The sequence below is a fragment of the Coenobita brevimanus genome, chromosome 74 (genome assembly GCF_032717465.1).
Source record: "Coenobita brevimanus isolate Jiangsu-jjx chromosome 74, ASM3271746v2, whole genome shotgun sequence".
Classification (NCBI taxonomy): domain Eukaryota; kingdom Metazoa; phylum Arthropoda; class Malacostraca; order Decapoda; family Coenobitidae; genus Coenobita; species Coenobita brevimanus.
The window spans coordinates 6,564,902-6,580,149 of record NC_137027.1 but is presented as its reverse complement, the minus strand read 5'-3'; the positions used below and the strand labels follow the sequence as shown (position 1 = coordinate 6,580,149).

The following is a 15,248-nucleotide window of genomic DNA, read 5'->3' as shown; positions in this document are numbered from 1 at the left end:
TTTCTCCCGTATTTTCTTTCATCTTTTAATCATCCATTTCCTATGTCTTTTTTTTTTACATGTTTTAATTATCTGCCTATGCATTTTTCTTCTCTGAACTGTCTGTTTATCTCTTTTTTTCTTTCTTTCCACCGACTCCCTCCCCCCTGTCTCTCTCTCTCTCTCTCTCTCTCTCTCTCCTACTATTCTGTTTTGTTTCCTCCTCGCATCATTGTTTTTCCTGTTTTCTGTTTGCCTCTCACGTACTCCATCTCTTTCTCTCACCGCCAAGTCACCCTCTCTCCTCTCGTTTCTCTGTCTCCTCTCCTCTCCTCTCTCCTTGCTTCCTCTCCTCTCCTCTCCTCTCTTCTCTACCAAGTTCCTCCTTTCTCTTCTCTCCCTTGCCTTTGTTCCTCCTTTCCTTTCGTTTCCTTTCTTTCTTAACTTTTCTGTCCTGTCCACTTCCTCGTCCTCTTATCCCCTCTGCCTTCCTCTCACGTCTACTTCTCTCCATTCCTTTCTTGCCTACTCCTCTCCCTCGATACTTTCTCCTCGTTTTTTCTCTTTCCCTGTACCCATTTCTCTCATCTCTTCTTCCACATCCTCTCCTACCCACCGCCATGTTCTTTTCCCCCTTTTTACGCCTTCATCAGCCTTCATCCCTCCTCTCTCCTCCTGCCTGCCCATTTCTCTCCTCTTCCACACCAACTTCCCTTCTCTTCCCGTCCTACCTCCAGCTTTCTCATCTTTCCTCTTCCCCGTCTTCCTCACCCTCCCTCCTCTTTCCCATCTATATCCCTCCTCCTTCCTCTTGTTCCTTACCTCCCTCTCTACCGTCTGCCTCTCTTTTTCGGCTTTTCACCCCTTCCCCTCCCCCTACCTCCCTTTACATTATATTTTCCATGCAGTGAATAGATGATGCATTGGTTTGCACGTCCATACCGCAACTGGAAAAACCCAAGTTCAGTTCTCGGACCGGTCGGACTGGTGGGCCCATTTTGCTTTCCCCCTTTGCTCTTGTTCACCCAGCAGTACACACTGGGGATCTGGAGGTAAACCGGATACTGCTGGTTGTGTTCTAGGGGATGATTGAGACTTGGTATAAATTTACTCTCTATCTTAACTCTCGCGTGGTTGATAGCCATGAAACACGTCCCTTACTCGTCATTTTTCTTTACCTTCTTTGTAATCTGATACCGGACAAAGTTTTGGGTCTTTAGCTGACGCGCGTTTCTCTCAGCGAATTAAAATTGACTGATGTTAAGTGGAACAGATTAAGAAGTCCTTAATTTCTGGCAAAGACGTTAACCAAGATAATTTTAATCTTCTTGGAAACAGTTTTAATCTTCATGGAGACAGAAATAGTTTTAATTTTCTTGGAGTTGTGGCTTCATTTGAGTAGAATATAATCGCCTGACGTTAGCAGGATATGATATTTAGTTAATCGCGGTCAAATTATTGTATCTCCACAGGATTACTCTCTGGCCTTATATTCCAAACTAAACATGTTCACGACTGAATAAAGCTAAAAAGTGGCTGCTTCAGTTTTGGTCTCACTGTGATCACGAAGGAAACAGAGGTCAATATCATGCTGTCACAATTACCTTCCCGTGTAATTTAGGGTAATGTAGAATATAATGGCCATTCATCTCATAATGTCAGATTTCGATGGCAGTGGAAGAAACTATGAATACATACTGAAGTTGTATTCATTGTGAAGATATGACAGTACCAGCCCGGCAAGGACCCTCTTCAGGCAGATCTGAGTCGGTCCGAAATTGTATTTTCACAGGATACATAATTTCAATATGTGGGTGAAAGATTTTCGACTTTCAAGAACTCATGTCTGTGTGTACTGTATTGAAGAGGCGCTAATAAATAACTACAAACTATCATAAAAGATTCAAAAGCATTGCTAAAATCTATGACAGACTTCATGCTTAAGTGATACATTTGTCCAGTATGTCCACTGGCAGAATTATGGGCAGCTGATATGGTTCAGGGTTAGAACCTGGTCATTTAACTTATTTGTGTATTTGTGCCCACAACCTTATAAAACGGGCAAAACTGATCATTTTCAAAAGGTGATAAAGGAGGGCACCCTAAGGTCTGAACCTTTGAGCTTTGCAACTGTAAGCCGATAGGTGAAAGGCAGTAAGCTAAGTAATCTTCCAGCACAATCCTACACGCAGCAACCCTGGACAGTAATGGGTTAATAGCGGCAGAGCGGTTTCACTGCGACTAAATTCACGCTCACCAAAAGGTCATTAAAATTCCAAGCTCGTACCACCGCACGAGTCCTGAATGAGAGATTGCCAATACATCGCACCAGACAATTGCCATTAGTCCTAAATCAGTGATGGGTGGGTGTGCGATGCCGTCCAGTGGTGCGTGTGAGAACTACTGTACTGGACCACTGCATCAGTCGAGAATTCAGTCATAATCTAAGACATCCTTGATCTGTAAACTTCATACACGCATACGCTCTCCGCTACGCAGCGCCTTGCATAGAGCTGGCTCGCCTTTACTTGGTCCAGATAATGCTATGACTCTACATCCTTTCCATGGCACTTCTTCCTACCCAGGACCATTTTCTTGTGTTAATGTATTGTCGCAGCTCTGCATTCACAATGGAGATATGGCAGTTTTTGGCCGTCAGAGTGAAAACAGTATAGTCTATCGGTACAGCATTTCGGTACACCAATAACCAAACGAGCAGGCCAGCCCCAGCATCTTCCACTCCGCGAAATTTTGGGCGAGAGCGGGGAACAATATCCTCCGCATGTTTCACTCCGGAATCCTGAAATAGCGGGCGCCGTATTAACGCCGGATTTCTGATTTCGTGGTCCAGTTCTCGAGGCCGGTGCAACTGACGTACCCTTAATCCTAATAAGTAATGAATTTCAGGCGGCCCCTTGCAATTACCGCGACTATGAAACGCCACTACCCGGGATTATGTGTTACTGCCAAGAGTTTTTCACTTTTCTTTCTCTGGCCTTTTTTCCTCTCTCTCTCTCTCTCTCTCTCTCTCTCTCTCTCTCTCTCTCTCACTATGGTATTTTTTTTTTCCGTACAGATGGGATTTTCTTACTCTGTGGAATGTGTGTGTGTGTGTGTGTGTGTGTGTGTGTGTGTGTGTGTGTGTGTGTGTGTGTGTGTGTGTGTGTGTGTGTGTGTGTGTGTGTGTGTGTGTGTGCGTGCGTGTGCGTGTGCGTGTGCGTGTGTGTGTGTGTGTGTGTGTGTGTGTGGGCGCGAGCGTGTACTGTCTCTTTATTTTGCTTTTCTTAATGTTTTGGCAGCACTGTGTTCTCTCTCTCTCTCTCTCTCTCTCTCTCTCTCTCTCTCTCTCTCACGCACAAAATACAACACAACACAGAACCATCCCTCCTTTCCCCACCACGCCCCAGCCCCACTCCCACTCTTTTGCCGTGCTCCCTCTCTGTGCAGCTACATTAAAAGGTGTGGTAAATGAAAACCAACACGGGTAATTATGTTCTGATCCTCTTGATTCGCCTAGTCCCGGCCATGAGGCAGCCAGGTACAATCAAGAGGAGTTAATTAGTGCTGCTGTGACGCTGCCAAAGGGTACCGTAACACACTCCACCTACTGTATGTGTGTGTGTGTGTGTGTGTTTATACATAACACGCATACAGTATGTACGTACATATTAGTATTAAAACATGTATGCATTGTATATGTAAGGTATATGTACACTTTTTACATATATACCAATACACACATAAATACATAAACTACATATATACTGTATTATGCGGTCCTTCCTGAATTTAATGTGTAGGCGATCATTATACTGGAAAAGACATCACCGGAATTAAGGGGTTTAGCTGTATAAGAATTATTGTATTTTTCTCCCTTCATACAGTTACCATTACTCTGGAAACATGCTAGATTGTATCGTAAAGCCATAAAATGCGAAAAATCTCTCTCTCTTAACTATAATAACAAGCTGCTACAGAGACTTGTTTAACTTGCAGATTTACTAAGAACACCTGATAAATTGGATTGTATATGATCTCAAGTACATATTACGATAAACAGAAGCACACGAGAAAGCAAGATTTTGGTGTTGAACGTGAATGTGCGTAAGTAACCATACCTGTATCCCCTGATTAGGCCGTGGTGGAGGCGTGGGTCGGGTGGTGACCAGTTGACCTGCACACTATCCCAGGTCAAGCCAGAACACCGCACGTCCAGAGGGCTTCCACCGGGGGCTGTTGGGACGGAGAGACATTAAAGTTAAGTAGTAGTAGTAGTAGTTGCAACCCCAGGCTCATCTGAACGAGTAACCAGTGAACTGCATGCTAAAACTGCTCATCTCTTGCAGTCTGCTAGCCTTCTTTTGGGGAACAGGAAGGGAGCTGAAGAAAGTTTGTATAACCCGACAGTTGAGTGCCGCACGATTTGATCACTGCCACCACATGAAGGTGTCCATCTCCACCACCAGAGTTAAGTACGAGCAGCATATACTAAAGATCTATAACTCCTTAATGCGATGGCGTCTTTTCCTGTTTATTAGCGCTACCATCAGTCAACTGTATTTAACTTAAGGAGGTCCTCTAACAGCGAAGAGGTTAATGAAGACTAAATATTTACTCCCCTCCCAGATTGAAAAGTCTCTCTTCAGCTGAATGGATTCGACTGGATGTAGCAAGAATTAAATATAAGGTCACCACAGCGAGAAGAGTGAGATGATTAAACCCTTCAGCACAATGATGGCTTTCGTATTTTACTCATGCTATACTTTGACGACTTGATTCAGCTTAGGGATTTTTCAAACTGGGTGGGACATAAATTATATAGCCTTCGGTTATCCCTGTCTTATGAGAGTATCCCCGAAGTTAAATACAATCATCTGACGTCAGCAAATAAAAGATACAAAAGACATCATTTCAATGAATGGGATAAAACGATGACTATAGTCTGACCACTTTAACTCTGCGGAGATTTTCATTCCTTGCAGATTATTTTCCGCATCTGGAATGTAGAATAAGAAAACACTACAGCACTCCATCCTCTTCATAGCACTTCTTCACAGCTATTATCGTATATAATAGTATTAATATATTCTACTGTTTATCTATTGTTACAACTTAGCATTTAAGCTGGAGATTTCAATATACGCCAAGTTAAAGTGGAGGGTACAGATGTAGCCTATGTTAATTATTGGGTATAATCTATTCGCATCATACATGAGGTATCCTGAAGTATGTGGCTATTATGCCGAAACAGACAATTATAAATCTGTCATAGTGAAGGGTACATACAAGTACACAGATAACGGGCAGATAAAGGGGGAAGTATAATAACAGACAGAATACAGATCCAAAACCATCTTCCCTTGGAGTAAGAGTGGTGGGTGGAGTGAGTGGACAGACAGACAGACACAAGATCAGAGACAGATGGAGAGAGAGACAGCTTGGCAGACGGAGAGATACAGGTAACAAGTGACAGGCGGATATATGGACAAAGTGAGTAAAAGAAACAGAACGAAGAGAGAACCAAACACCAACCATCCTCTCTCGTCGTAACAGTGGTGGGTGGGGTGAGTGGACCAGCCCCCTCCGAGTTGTAGGCCTGGACCACCACCTGATAGTCCGTGTGGGGCTCCAGTCCCCCCAGACTCGCGGTCCACATGCCCTCGCCCCCCTCGCTCCCCACGACGCGGCCCCCCTCGGAGCTCTCCACTGTGGTAAAGTTGTACTGGGGCGATCCGGGGCTGTGAAGAGAAGGTTGGAGAGGGGTAAGGTAATGGTCGTATCCTAAGCGGCCTTGAAGATTTCGTTACACCTCTTCCTTAGGGATTTATTCAGTCTGTTTTTCATTAATAATCTCTTTTATGCCATTAATATATTTTGATTAACTTGACACACACACACACACACACACACACACACACACACACACACACACACACACACACACACACACACACACACACACACACACTAAATGTATTTATATATATACATACTCATATACATACCTTTTACATACATATACATGAGAAAAATATCTAGTTTGGCATGTAAAATGGCTGCAAGGGGGAGAAAGGCAAGAGTGTACTGCTTTAATGTGTGTGGGTGCAGCAAGTATGAAAAGAATTTGGTTAGGCCAATCAGAGAGTGTGGTGAGTGATGAAGTGAGGGTAAAGTTTTGGTTATGGTCTGTTAAGAGAGCTTTTAAAAGAGTAACGGAGTGGTAGGTAGCAGAGAGGGAAGATTTTGGCTGACTGGAACCATATTCTCCTCGTCGTAGGCAGTTTTCCAGGACCTCTTCCCATGCATAAAACACCGGTCCAATAACGCATTAAAAATGCTAATTTCAAACAAATAAAGACCCTCAGCCAATAAAGATGAATGCCCCAATGACCACTCCCATTCAAAGCAAGAAAAATGTTCTTTAATCAGCAGAACCAGGGACGTTGTGTACCCTCTCAACTCTGGAACTGAAGTACTCTGCAAAGCTGATTCCCTGGAACGGGTCTTTGAACTCTCAGCTCTGTGCTTATTTTGCCGAGAAAAAATACAGCCAACCCAGACCTCCTCATTTACATTTGGTGTGCGTGTACAGTACAGCTGTGGTTGCTTTCATAGCACTTTCGCTAAATATCTTCTGTATGACGTTCTTCCTCATGTGATTGTCGGGTTGATGATTGTGGTGGTGTACGTATATTAGACCATGTAGGGGAAACTGTTGTAATGTTTGTATGAGTCCTCTACTAACCATACTGATGCTTCTGTAGATTACCAAAGAGTTAGTCTGGTATGTGAGATTAATTTGACCATTTCAACTACTACACAATGGAGTACACATTAGCGAAACTGCCACTTACCAATATTTTATTGATGTTATACAGAGTTCAACTTGGAGCAGGTTCTGTGAGAGGGGAGATGTTAAACGTCTCAGCCAACACAACACTTACACTGCCTGGCGTGAGACAGGAGCGTAGCCCAGATAGAAGCCCAAGATGGTCCCGTATGCTCGGTCCGAGGGTGGTGGCCGCCATGACACTCTCACCTCTCGCGCCCCTGTAGCCTCCGCTCGTAGGTCTCGTGGCGGTGCCCCTGGCTTCTCCGCCGAGGTGGTGATTCGCAGATCCTCTGAGGGTGGCGAGCGACCCAGGTGATTAACTGCTACCACCCGCACCACGTAGTCGGTGGCCGGTAGCAGCGGCGACACCTCCACCCCTGCTGTCACCCCTGCCGCCGGCACGGATACCTCCCTCGCCTCCCCCCACCCCTCCAGCGAGCGGCGATACTGTACCACGTAGGAGGCTGGGGGCGGGTCCGGGGCCGCCCATGACACCCGCATGGCCCGTGACCCCTCACCTACCACACGCAGACCACGCGGGGCTGACGGAGGCTCTGTTGGGAGTAGAAGATATGATCATATTGCAGTCCAGTTTGTAAAATTAATCAGTTGTAGAAAGCATTCATATTTAACATCATATCAGTGCCGGGTACTATAATTTTTAATTATACACTCAAGAAGCCATTATTGAACATGCTCACCACTCGGTTTCAATACTAATAATTCACAACGCAATGTACTAACCACTCTAAGGCCAGGCGGACTGGGGTTATTAACCAAGAGCAGCTAACAACTCACCACTCAAAAGGAATACATAAAAAACACGTTCGTTGCTCGTACCTCCACCTCCTCCCCACCTTCACCTCCTCCCCACTAACCATGCACGTTGAGGGTGATGGTGTGTGAGTTCCGTCCGTACGTGTTGTGTGCAGTGCAGGTGTACAGGCCAGCATCTGACTGCACGGCGCCGCTCACCTCCAGTTTGGCCAGGGTCTCTCCACCAGGTTCGGCTGACACGCTCTCTGAGTACCTGTAGGGCGTTACATCCACACTTCACATCATAGCACATCAGATGGACGTCACATCCACACTTCACATCACAGCACTTCAGTAGGCGGTCACATCCACATTGCACATCATAGCACTTCAGCAGGACATCACATCCACACTTCACATCACTGCACTTCATCGTACAACTGGAATGTTTCGCTTTATTATACACCCAATCTTGGTAGTTTGGTTTTTCTGTGTTTGGTAGCTATTTAAATGCCGATGAAAATGTATGCGCGTAATATTATGCGGAACTTCCAATTAAATAAGTTGCTATATACTGCCCCTAATCCCTGGCGTCATTAGTCCATGGTATATACTCTTTCCTAGGCACATATATTCTTATTAATATCTGCATCCATATTTATGAACTTCTAAGCTTAAGCTGTGCATAAAACTGCTTGGGTATGTATTTGTCTTCATTTATACAACTACTAAATACATCGCAATTAAATACAAAATGAAAACATGAGAAAACAACACGATCTGTAGTAGCTTGTAACTTATGGAGACTTGTTGGTAAATACGACGCTTATTCTTTAACTTCATGGAACCTTAAACATTCATGACTCTCTCTCTCTCTCTCTCTCTCTCTCTCTCTCTCTCTCTCTCGTTTGCACAAGCCAGTATTAGCCCAGATCATCACTGAGCAACAGGAAAATAAGTCTCGCTGTCTTAGGAATTTCATCACAGCATTCCAACATCGAGGGTCGAGGTAATAGCGTGTATGTGGATTACGAACACAAACTGACTCTGGGCCGTATCCTAGTGGGTTTCCTTGGCGAAGTAGTTTGCATATTACAGCTTTATCTTGGAAGCCTTTGTTTCTCTTTTACAGCGGCGGAGATTGTGTTATATAAAAAAAATACATTAATACAGTAAATACAGAAATAAACTGAAGAGGAATAGGTGTGAGAAAGCCTCAATACCAGAGAGAATACAGGCTTTAGATCTGACTGAATACTATGTGAGATGTGGGCCCGTAGATTTACTATCAGGATTTCTTAAAAACTCCGTATTACGCTAGATGCAGTATTGGGAGATTAAATGTTACACCTACGGAGTGTAGCTGATCACTCACTTTTCATACAGTCTTTCAGGTAACATGCAGAGAGTTTTCTTTGTGTGTGTTGCCGATTGTCATCCATACACTGTTTACATACCGTTTAACACTGTTTCTCCAGCATAATTGCAAGAGGCTTTCTGTCCTCAGCCTGACTCACGAGGTTCTCAGATCCATCAGCATCCTGCATCTGGTTGCTTACTCTTACAACTATATGTGTTATTTATGCACTTGAAGCCGGTGCTACATGGATACGCGTGGGTATTCTTCAATTATAAGTTTACCAGAAACTTGTAGGTTACTTGAGTTTCGGATTGCTAAAAAAAAAAAAAAAAACTGTGCAGTGAAGCACAAAAATTAAATGGCTTGCACTTTGTTTACGGCCAGTCATGATACATCAAAATGCTTCTTGACTTTGTTGAAGATTAAATTGGGTTCATCTTAACTTTCTGCGCTTGTTTGAACATGTTGTCAGCCAAAGATCAAGACAGCCAAGCTAAAATAAAAGTCTGACCCAAGTTAAAGTAAAGGAACTATTGTAACCACTGGCCAGGACGAGTGATTTAACTGACCGAAATGGAGCCGACTGACTGGAGTGATACATGAGACCATATGCTAGGTGACATGAGGCTTCGTAACAACTCTTCCTTAGCGATTTATTTTGCATATTACACTTAAATATTCTTCCGTATGGTATGCATATGACTTCAGTGCTGATATACGACACTGAGGTGTAAGGTATGGTGTGCACAATAAATCGTTCAGGAGGAGCTTTAACGAAATTTCCAGAGTTACTTAGAATACGACCTTTCATCAACTCTTGCCAAAGAAAGTAATGAAACCCGAGAAAGTCTTATAAGTCTAACTGAAAATAAGGATAACGAGGTAATGAATCACTGAAATAATCCCCAAAACGTAACTGAAAATATACAGAAACTAGACAGCACTCAGGAAGCGCATACCTCCGCCAGCGCCTATATCCGACAACTCAGATCACTTCCAAAATTTAGTCAGCTCTACCTTGGCCCATGGCCCACGTACCCACAAAATTTCATTGATATCCATCGATAACTTATTGTGACACCTTGTGGACTGACAAACAGGGATGATTACATAACCTCCTCCAACTCTTTTGGCGAAGGTAATATGTAACGAAACATGAAAAAACATCCTACAAGCCTGACTGAAGTATGGATAAGTAATGAAAAAAAGTGTAAACACGGATAATTAAGTAATGAAACGAGAAAAAATCCCAAGGGTCCATGTGAAAGTACTAAATAATAAAGCAAGAAAAGAAAAAAAAAATCTCCAAAGTCAAACTGAAAATAAAGACAAACCAAGCCAACTACACTTCCTGCACCTATGACCCGCCATCCAGCAAGCACTGACCGGGGGGAATGGTGTAGTGATGAGCCGCGCAGAGACCATGTAACGGTGAGGGGTGGGTCTCCCCTGACGCGGCACTCCAGCACCGTCATCTCGCCAGCCCGCACGTCCACCGATGTAGACCCTCCGCTGAAGTATGGCGCGGCTAGGCAGAGACACATAGTTACAAAAAGATACATAGCGATACACGGTTACAGAATTACAGAGAGACACAGATACAAAGTTACAGAATTACAGAGAATACAGGGATACACAGATACATACAGTAATTACATATTTATAGATACACAAACTGTTACAGAATAAGAGATACATAGAGGTACACAGTTACGGAATTACAGAGCCACATAAGAGGTACACGGTCCTAACAGAGGGAAAGGGTGTCAAAACAGGTTGCGCGCGCGCACGCGCGCACACACGCACACACACACACACACACACACACACACACACACACACACACACACACACACACACACACACACACACACACACACACACACACACACACACACACACACACACACACACACACACACACACACACACACACACACACACAGAGGCTTGTCATAACTGCACGACTATTATAATAAACGCGGAGATACGCTACAAACGCATCCCTAAACCGCCTCAATACTCGTAAACACAGCACTGGTATACTAAAAGGGTGCACAGTAAAGCACATCGTAAACACACACACACACACACACACACAAACTTATAATAAACAGCTACATATGTTTATAACGCTTCTCTGCGAGTAAACTCTTCCGGCTATCTAGTTTTCCTACCATAATTCTCGTAAGTGCTTTAACGGGGAAAGTACTTAAAATTCAAGCTAAAAGAGTCATTGACCTGGAAAGAGGAGGGATATGGGACCACTGCTGGGATGAGGTAGTAACGAAAATGTGTTATGTGTCTGGTAGAAGAGGAAAGGACGTGGGTGTGACAGAGGTGGTGAGTGAACTTTCTAGGGTGTGTACGTGGAGATATCAAGAAAGTGAGGAGCAGTGTAATGTGAGATATGCTGGATTAAGAGGGGTGGAAGAAAAAAATTAAGGTGAACAAGGAAGTTGTGCTTAAGAATGCTAAGGAGGTGTGTGATGTGAAGAGGGTGGGTGGGGAAAATGGTGAATGGGTGTCGAATGGTGGAAGGAGGTCAGAGACCTGCTAAACAAAATTTAAGCATTTTATGAGCAGTATTTGCAATGACGGAGTGTGCAAGAGTGGGAGAGTAAAAGATGAAACGGCAAGAAGTTAAGAGAGGGATATTGCAGTTGAAAAGGAGAGCAAATGAAAACTTGAGCCAAAAGATATCGAGGAACTTCAAGGAGACGACGAAAATGTATTGAAGCTAAGTAAATTCTCAACGAACGAGAAAATAAATGAGTGAACCAGTAATGGAAACGAATGATGAAGTAAGAGACTCTGATGAGGTGAAAAACCTTATTTATTTTTTTTTTTTAGAGCTTTTGAGTGTAAAGGATGACGGAGTGGCAATGAGTCGCTGCATATTTACATGCTGAGGTCAATGGCTGTGACAGGGGAGGGAAAAAGAAGGGGTCATTAAAAGAATTCCAGGAAAGAAGTGCGGAAAAGCAGCACAAATTGATGGAATTGTACCAGTGTCTCAAAACAGGAGAGACAGAGTTGTGCATTGGTTAATTAGACTTTACACTGCTTGTTTGGATCGCACTGATGTACCTGAATACTGACTGTGTGATTGTCTTGTGCTGCTGTATGAAGCTAGAACGACAACAGGCAAAGATCAAACTTTAGAGGTATCTGTCAGCTGAGTATACAGTTTAAGGTATAAAGAAGTGTGGCAACAGGGTGTGCAGTGCAACAACCAGAACACCATGTTGGGCAAGAAAAAAGGGGCTTTACGTATAGCAGGCTGCGTGTGGGTTCGGTGTTTGCCTTGAGGAACATATGTCGAAATATACAATAAGAAAGGAGGGATCTGTATGCAGCTTTTATGTCGCTCTCCCAAATACTCTAGGTACTTACCGCTGACTGTGTACTAAGATGATGATGATGACAGTGACTAAGAGACGATGGCAATGAAAATGACGACGATAATGTACAAGGCAATACTCAAATATTACTCACTTCTGCTTGTATGTCAATTACGGCTGACGACAACGAGATGATAATGCCAAACACTACTCACTTCTCCACAAATCCCACGTACTTAACTAATGATGATGATGATGATGATGATGATGATGATGATGATGATGATGATGATGCCACATATTGCTCACTTCTCCATATACGCATAATACTCACAATTGACGGCGACGCTGATGGTGGCTGTGACATGTCCGACGGAGTTCTGAGCGCGACAGACATAGGTACCGGCATGGGTTGGCTGGGCGCGGGATATGAATAGGGATCCATTGGCCAGCTGTGCGGAGCGGGGCGTCACTACCTCCACACCACGGTACTCCTCTGTGCCCGTTCCTGTGGTAGAGATGAGACTGAGGTTTGGTGATGGAGTGATGATAAGGTGTGATACAGATGAGACTGTGAGGTATGGTGATGGAGTGGTGGTGTGGTGGTGAGCAGTGGTAGTGATAAGACGAGCGTGGTGATGGAGTGGCTGTGTGGTCATGAGTTGTGGTTGTGATGAGACTGTGTGGTGTTGTGATGGAGTGGTGGTGTGGTGGGAGGTCTGTTAGTGTGGTATGGTGTGGTGCTGTGATGTGACGGGTAGGTGAGGTGTAGCAGTGAAATGTGGTGTGAGAGACTGATTAGTTAGAGGTAGAATGTGGTGGTGGTTTGGGTGGAAGTGAGGTGTATGTGCTTTTATCGCAGGGTGGTGAGGTATGATGGCATGGCGGTGAGGCGTGGTAGTGATGTGGTGCGTTGGTGAGCGGCAGTGAGGGGTGGTGGTGAAATGTAGTGAACTGGATGGCAACGTGATGTGGTGAACTGGCAGTGCAGGTATAGCAGTGAAGAGAAACATAATTATTCCATGGCTTACTTGTATACTACTTAAATACTCACACGAATCAATTTAAGAATATATACTGTATCGTGTAAAAGCGCAAGAGACTAATACGGCCGGAGAACCTCTTTCCTTGCGATTGAAACTCTCAGCTATTGTCAGTCTTAATGAATGAGAAAGGAGGATTTGTTGTTAGTTTCGGATTCTATGGGTCCTGTTATAAGTAGTATCGATGATTTCGTAATAACTCATTCTCTAGTGATTTACTCTATAATACATCTCAATACTCGTATATCTTGCATGGTACTGATGAAAACGGTACTGAAATTAAAACAGTAAATTACACAAGTTTAAAGTGTAATGTGAACAATAAATTTTAAAAGGTGCAACAAAACAAAACAAAAGAATGCCACTTTGGATACAACACATCCATGACCGAATCGTTTATAATTATTTCAAACTTGATTTACCATTACGCTCACCAATATTGGCGAAAATTATGCAGGACTCAGAATACTATGACCCGTGCTGACAAAACATGCCTAATATTTGCATGTTATTATAAGTTTCAGGCATAATTCAACATACATAAAACCATTTCAATCCTGCAAGTAACCATCTCCTGGGCCTGCATTCTCGATGGTTGCGGAAGCTCCATAGCACCTCTTCCCCAGCGATTTGCTTTTGGATATGGCTGGTTAATATCCTTTTGTACGTTATTCCAAGAATATGGAAACATCAGAAGGATTGATTTAACACAGGCAAGGACAGTAAGGTGTAATAAGGTAAAAATAAATCGCTTAGGAAAAGGTGTTAGGGAGCTTCCTTAACCAACAAGACTACTGGCCATACAAGAGGGAATAATTTGTATCATGTGTTCCGGGAAAATAACAAGGAACTCTTTTTGTTAGTGCCCGCTAATGGCCTAAAGAGATAATACTAAAAGCCTCTTAATACTGCGCCAAAAATGCAGTATTTTTCCACCCTGATCTTAGTACTGCAGTAAGAGATTTCGTAACTTTAATTCCACTGGCAAGACCTGCACACTTTTATACAGTAACTATTATTTTTATTCTTATTCATATTCTTATTATTGTTCTCATCTTATTAGTTGTTGTTGTGGTATCAAACTCATCTGAAACGTGAGCCCGGTGGACTGCAGGATGAGGATGCCCTTCTCTGACAGTCGATCATCATCCTTTCGAGAGCTGAAGGAGTTGAGGGACGTCTGTATAACTGGGCAGAGGAATCAACCAATTACAGTACATCAGTGTCACCACATGAAGGCGACTGTTTTTAGCACCATATAGTAATAATAACACCCATTCCTATTTTACCCCCTTCGAAATACAGGGGCCCGAGGACAGGCTACCACAGTACAATACATTTAAGGGTAGATGACCAGCCTACTTCCCTGGCTTCCTTGGATGGCAATACAGCATCGAAAAACCTCCAGTCACCTCTTGGGGATCGAACCTATGCACGGCCGTCACTCTGGGTCGTTCTAACCACTACACCTGGCGCCTTGTAAAATAGCCTATGTCTCTACGCTTGGAGGGGCTCAGACTCTTGGGCTCGTATTCTCAGCGGTTAAAGAAGCTCCCTAACACCTCCTCCCTTGCGATTTATTTTTGGATATGCCTGGTTAATATGTTTTTGTATGTTATTCATGCAGAGTATGGTGGCGATACTGAAATAAAATATATAACATAAAACAGGAAATTAAGGTGTAATAAGCAAAATAAATTGCTTAGGAAAAGGTGTTAGGGTGCTTCCTAAACCAACGAGAATAGGGGTCGTGGATTGAGTTTGTTCTCCCCATGTCCCAGTTCTCCTAGAAATACAACTTGGAATGAAATACTTGATAAACCCACGTGTAACGATGGCATAAACAGGACATTTCTGTATACGAATACTGGTGTAAAAATAAGGAGCTTCTGAACTGCAATAGATACACTTTGTTCCCTGCAGCATCCCTCTCC

General features: G+C 43.5%; 1 protein-coding gene across 1 annotated transcript in view; it reads right to left on the bottom strand.

The window, feature by feature from the left end:
* Nucleotides 1-15,248, bottom strand: part of LOC145407668 (cell adhesion molecule Dscam2-like) — a 68,146-nt gene that overhangs the window by 40,542 nt on the left and 12,356 nt on the right. Inside the window, exons 8-13 of the mRNA XM_080278537.1 lie at nucleotides 12,606-12,779; nucleotides 10,314-10,455; nucleotides 7,690-7,841; nucleotides 6,924-7,365; nucleotides 5,512-5,717; nucleotides 4,098-4,212 (exon numbers count right to left, since the gene is read on the bottom strand). Of these exons, the coding sequence (XP_080134663.1) occupies nucleotides 4,098-4,212; nucleotides 5,512-5,717; nucleotides 6,924-7,365; nucleotides 7,690-7,841; nucleotides 10,314-10,455; nucleotides 12,606-12,779 (1,231 nt within the window). The remainder of the gene's footprint in view (nucleotides 1-4,097; nucleotides 4,213-5,511; nucleotides 5,718-6,923; nucleotides 7,366-7,689; nucleotides 7,842-10,313; nucleotides 10,456-12,605; nucleotides 12,780-15,248) is intronic.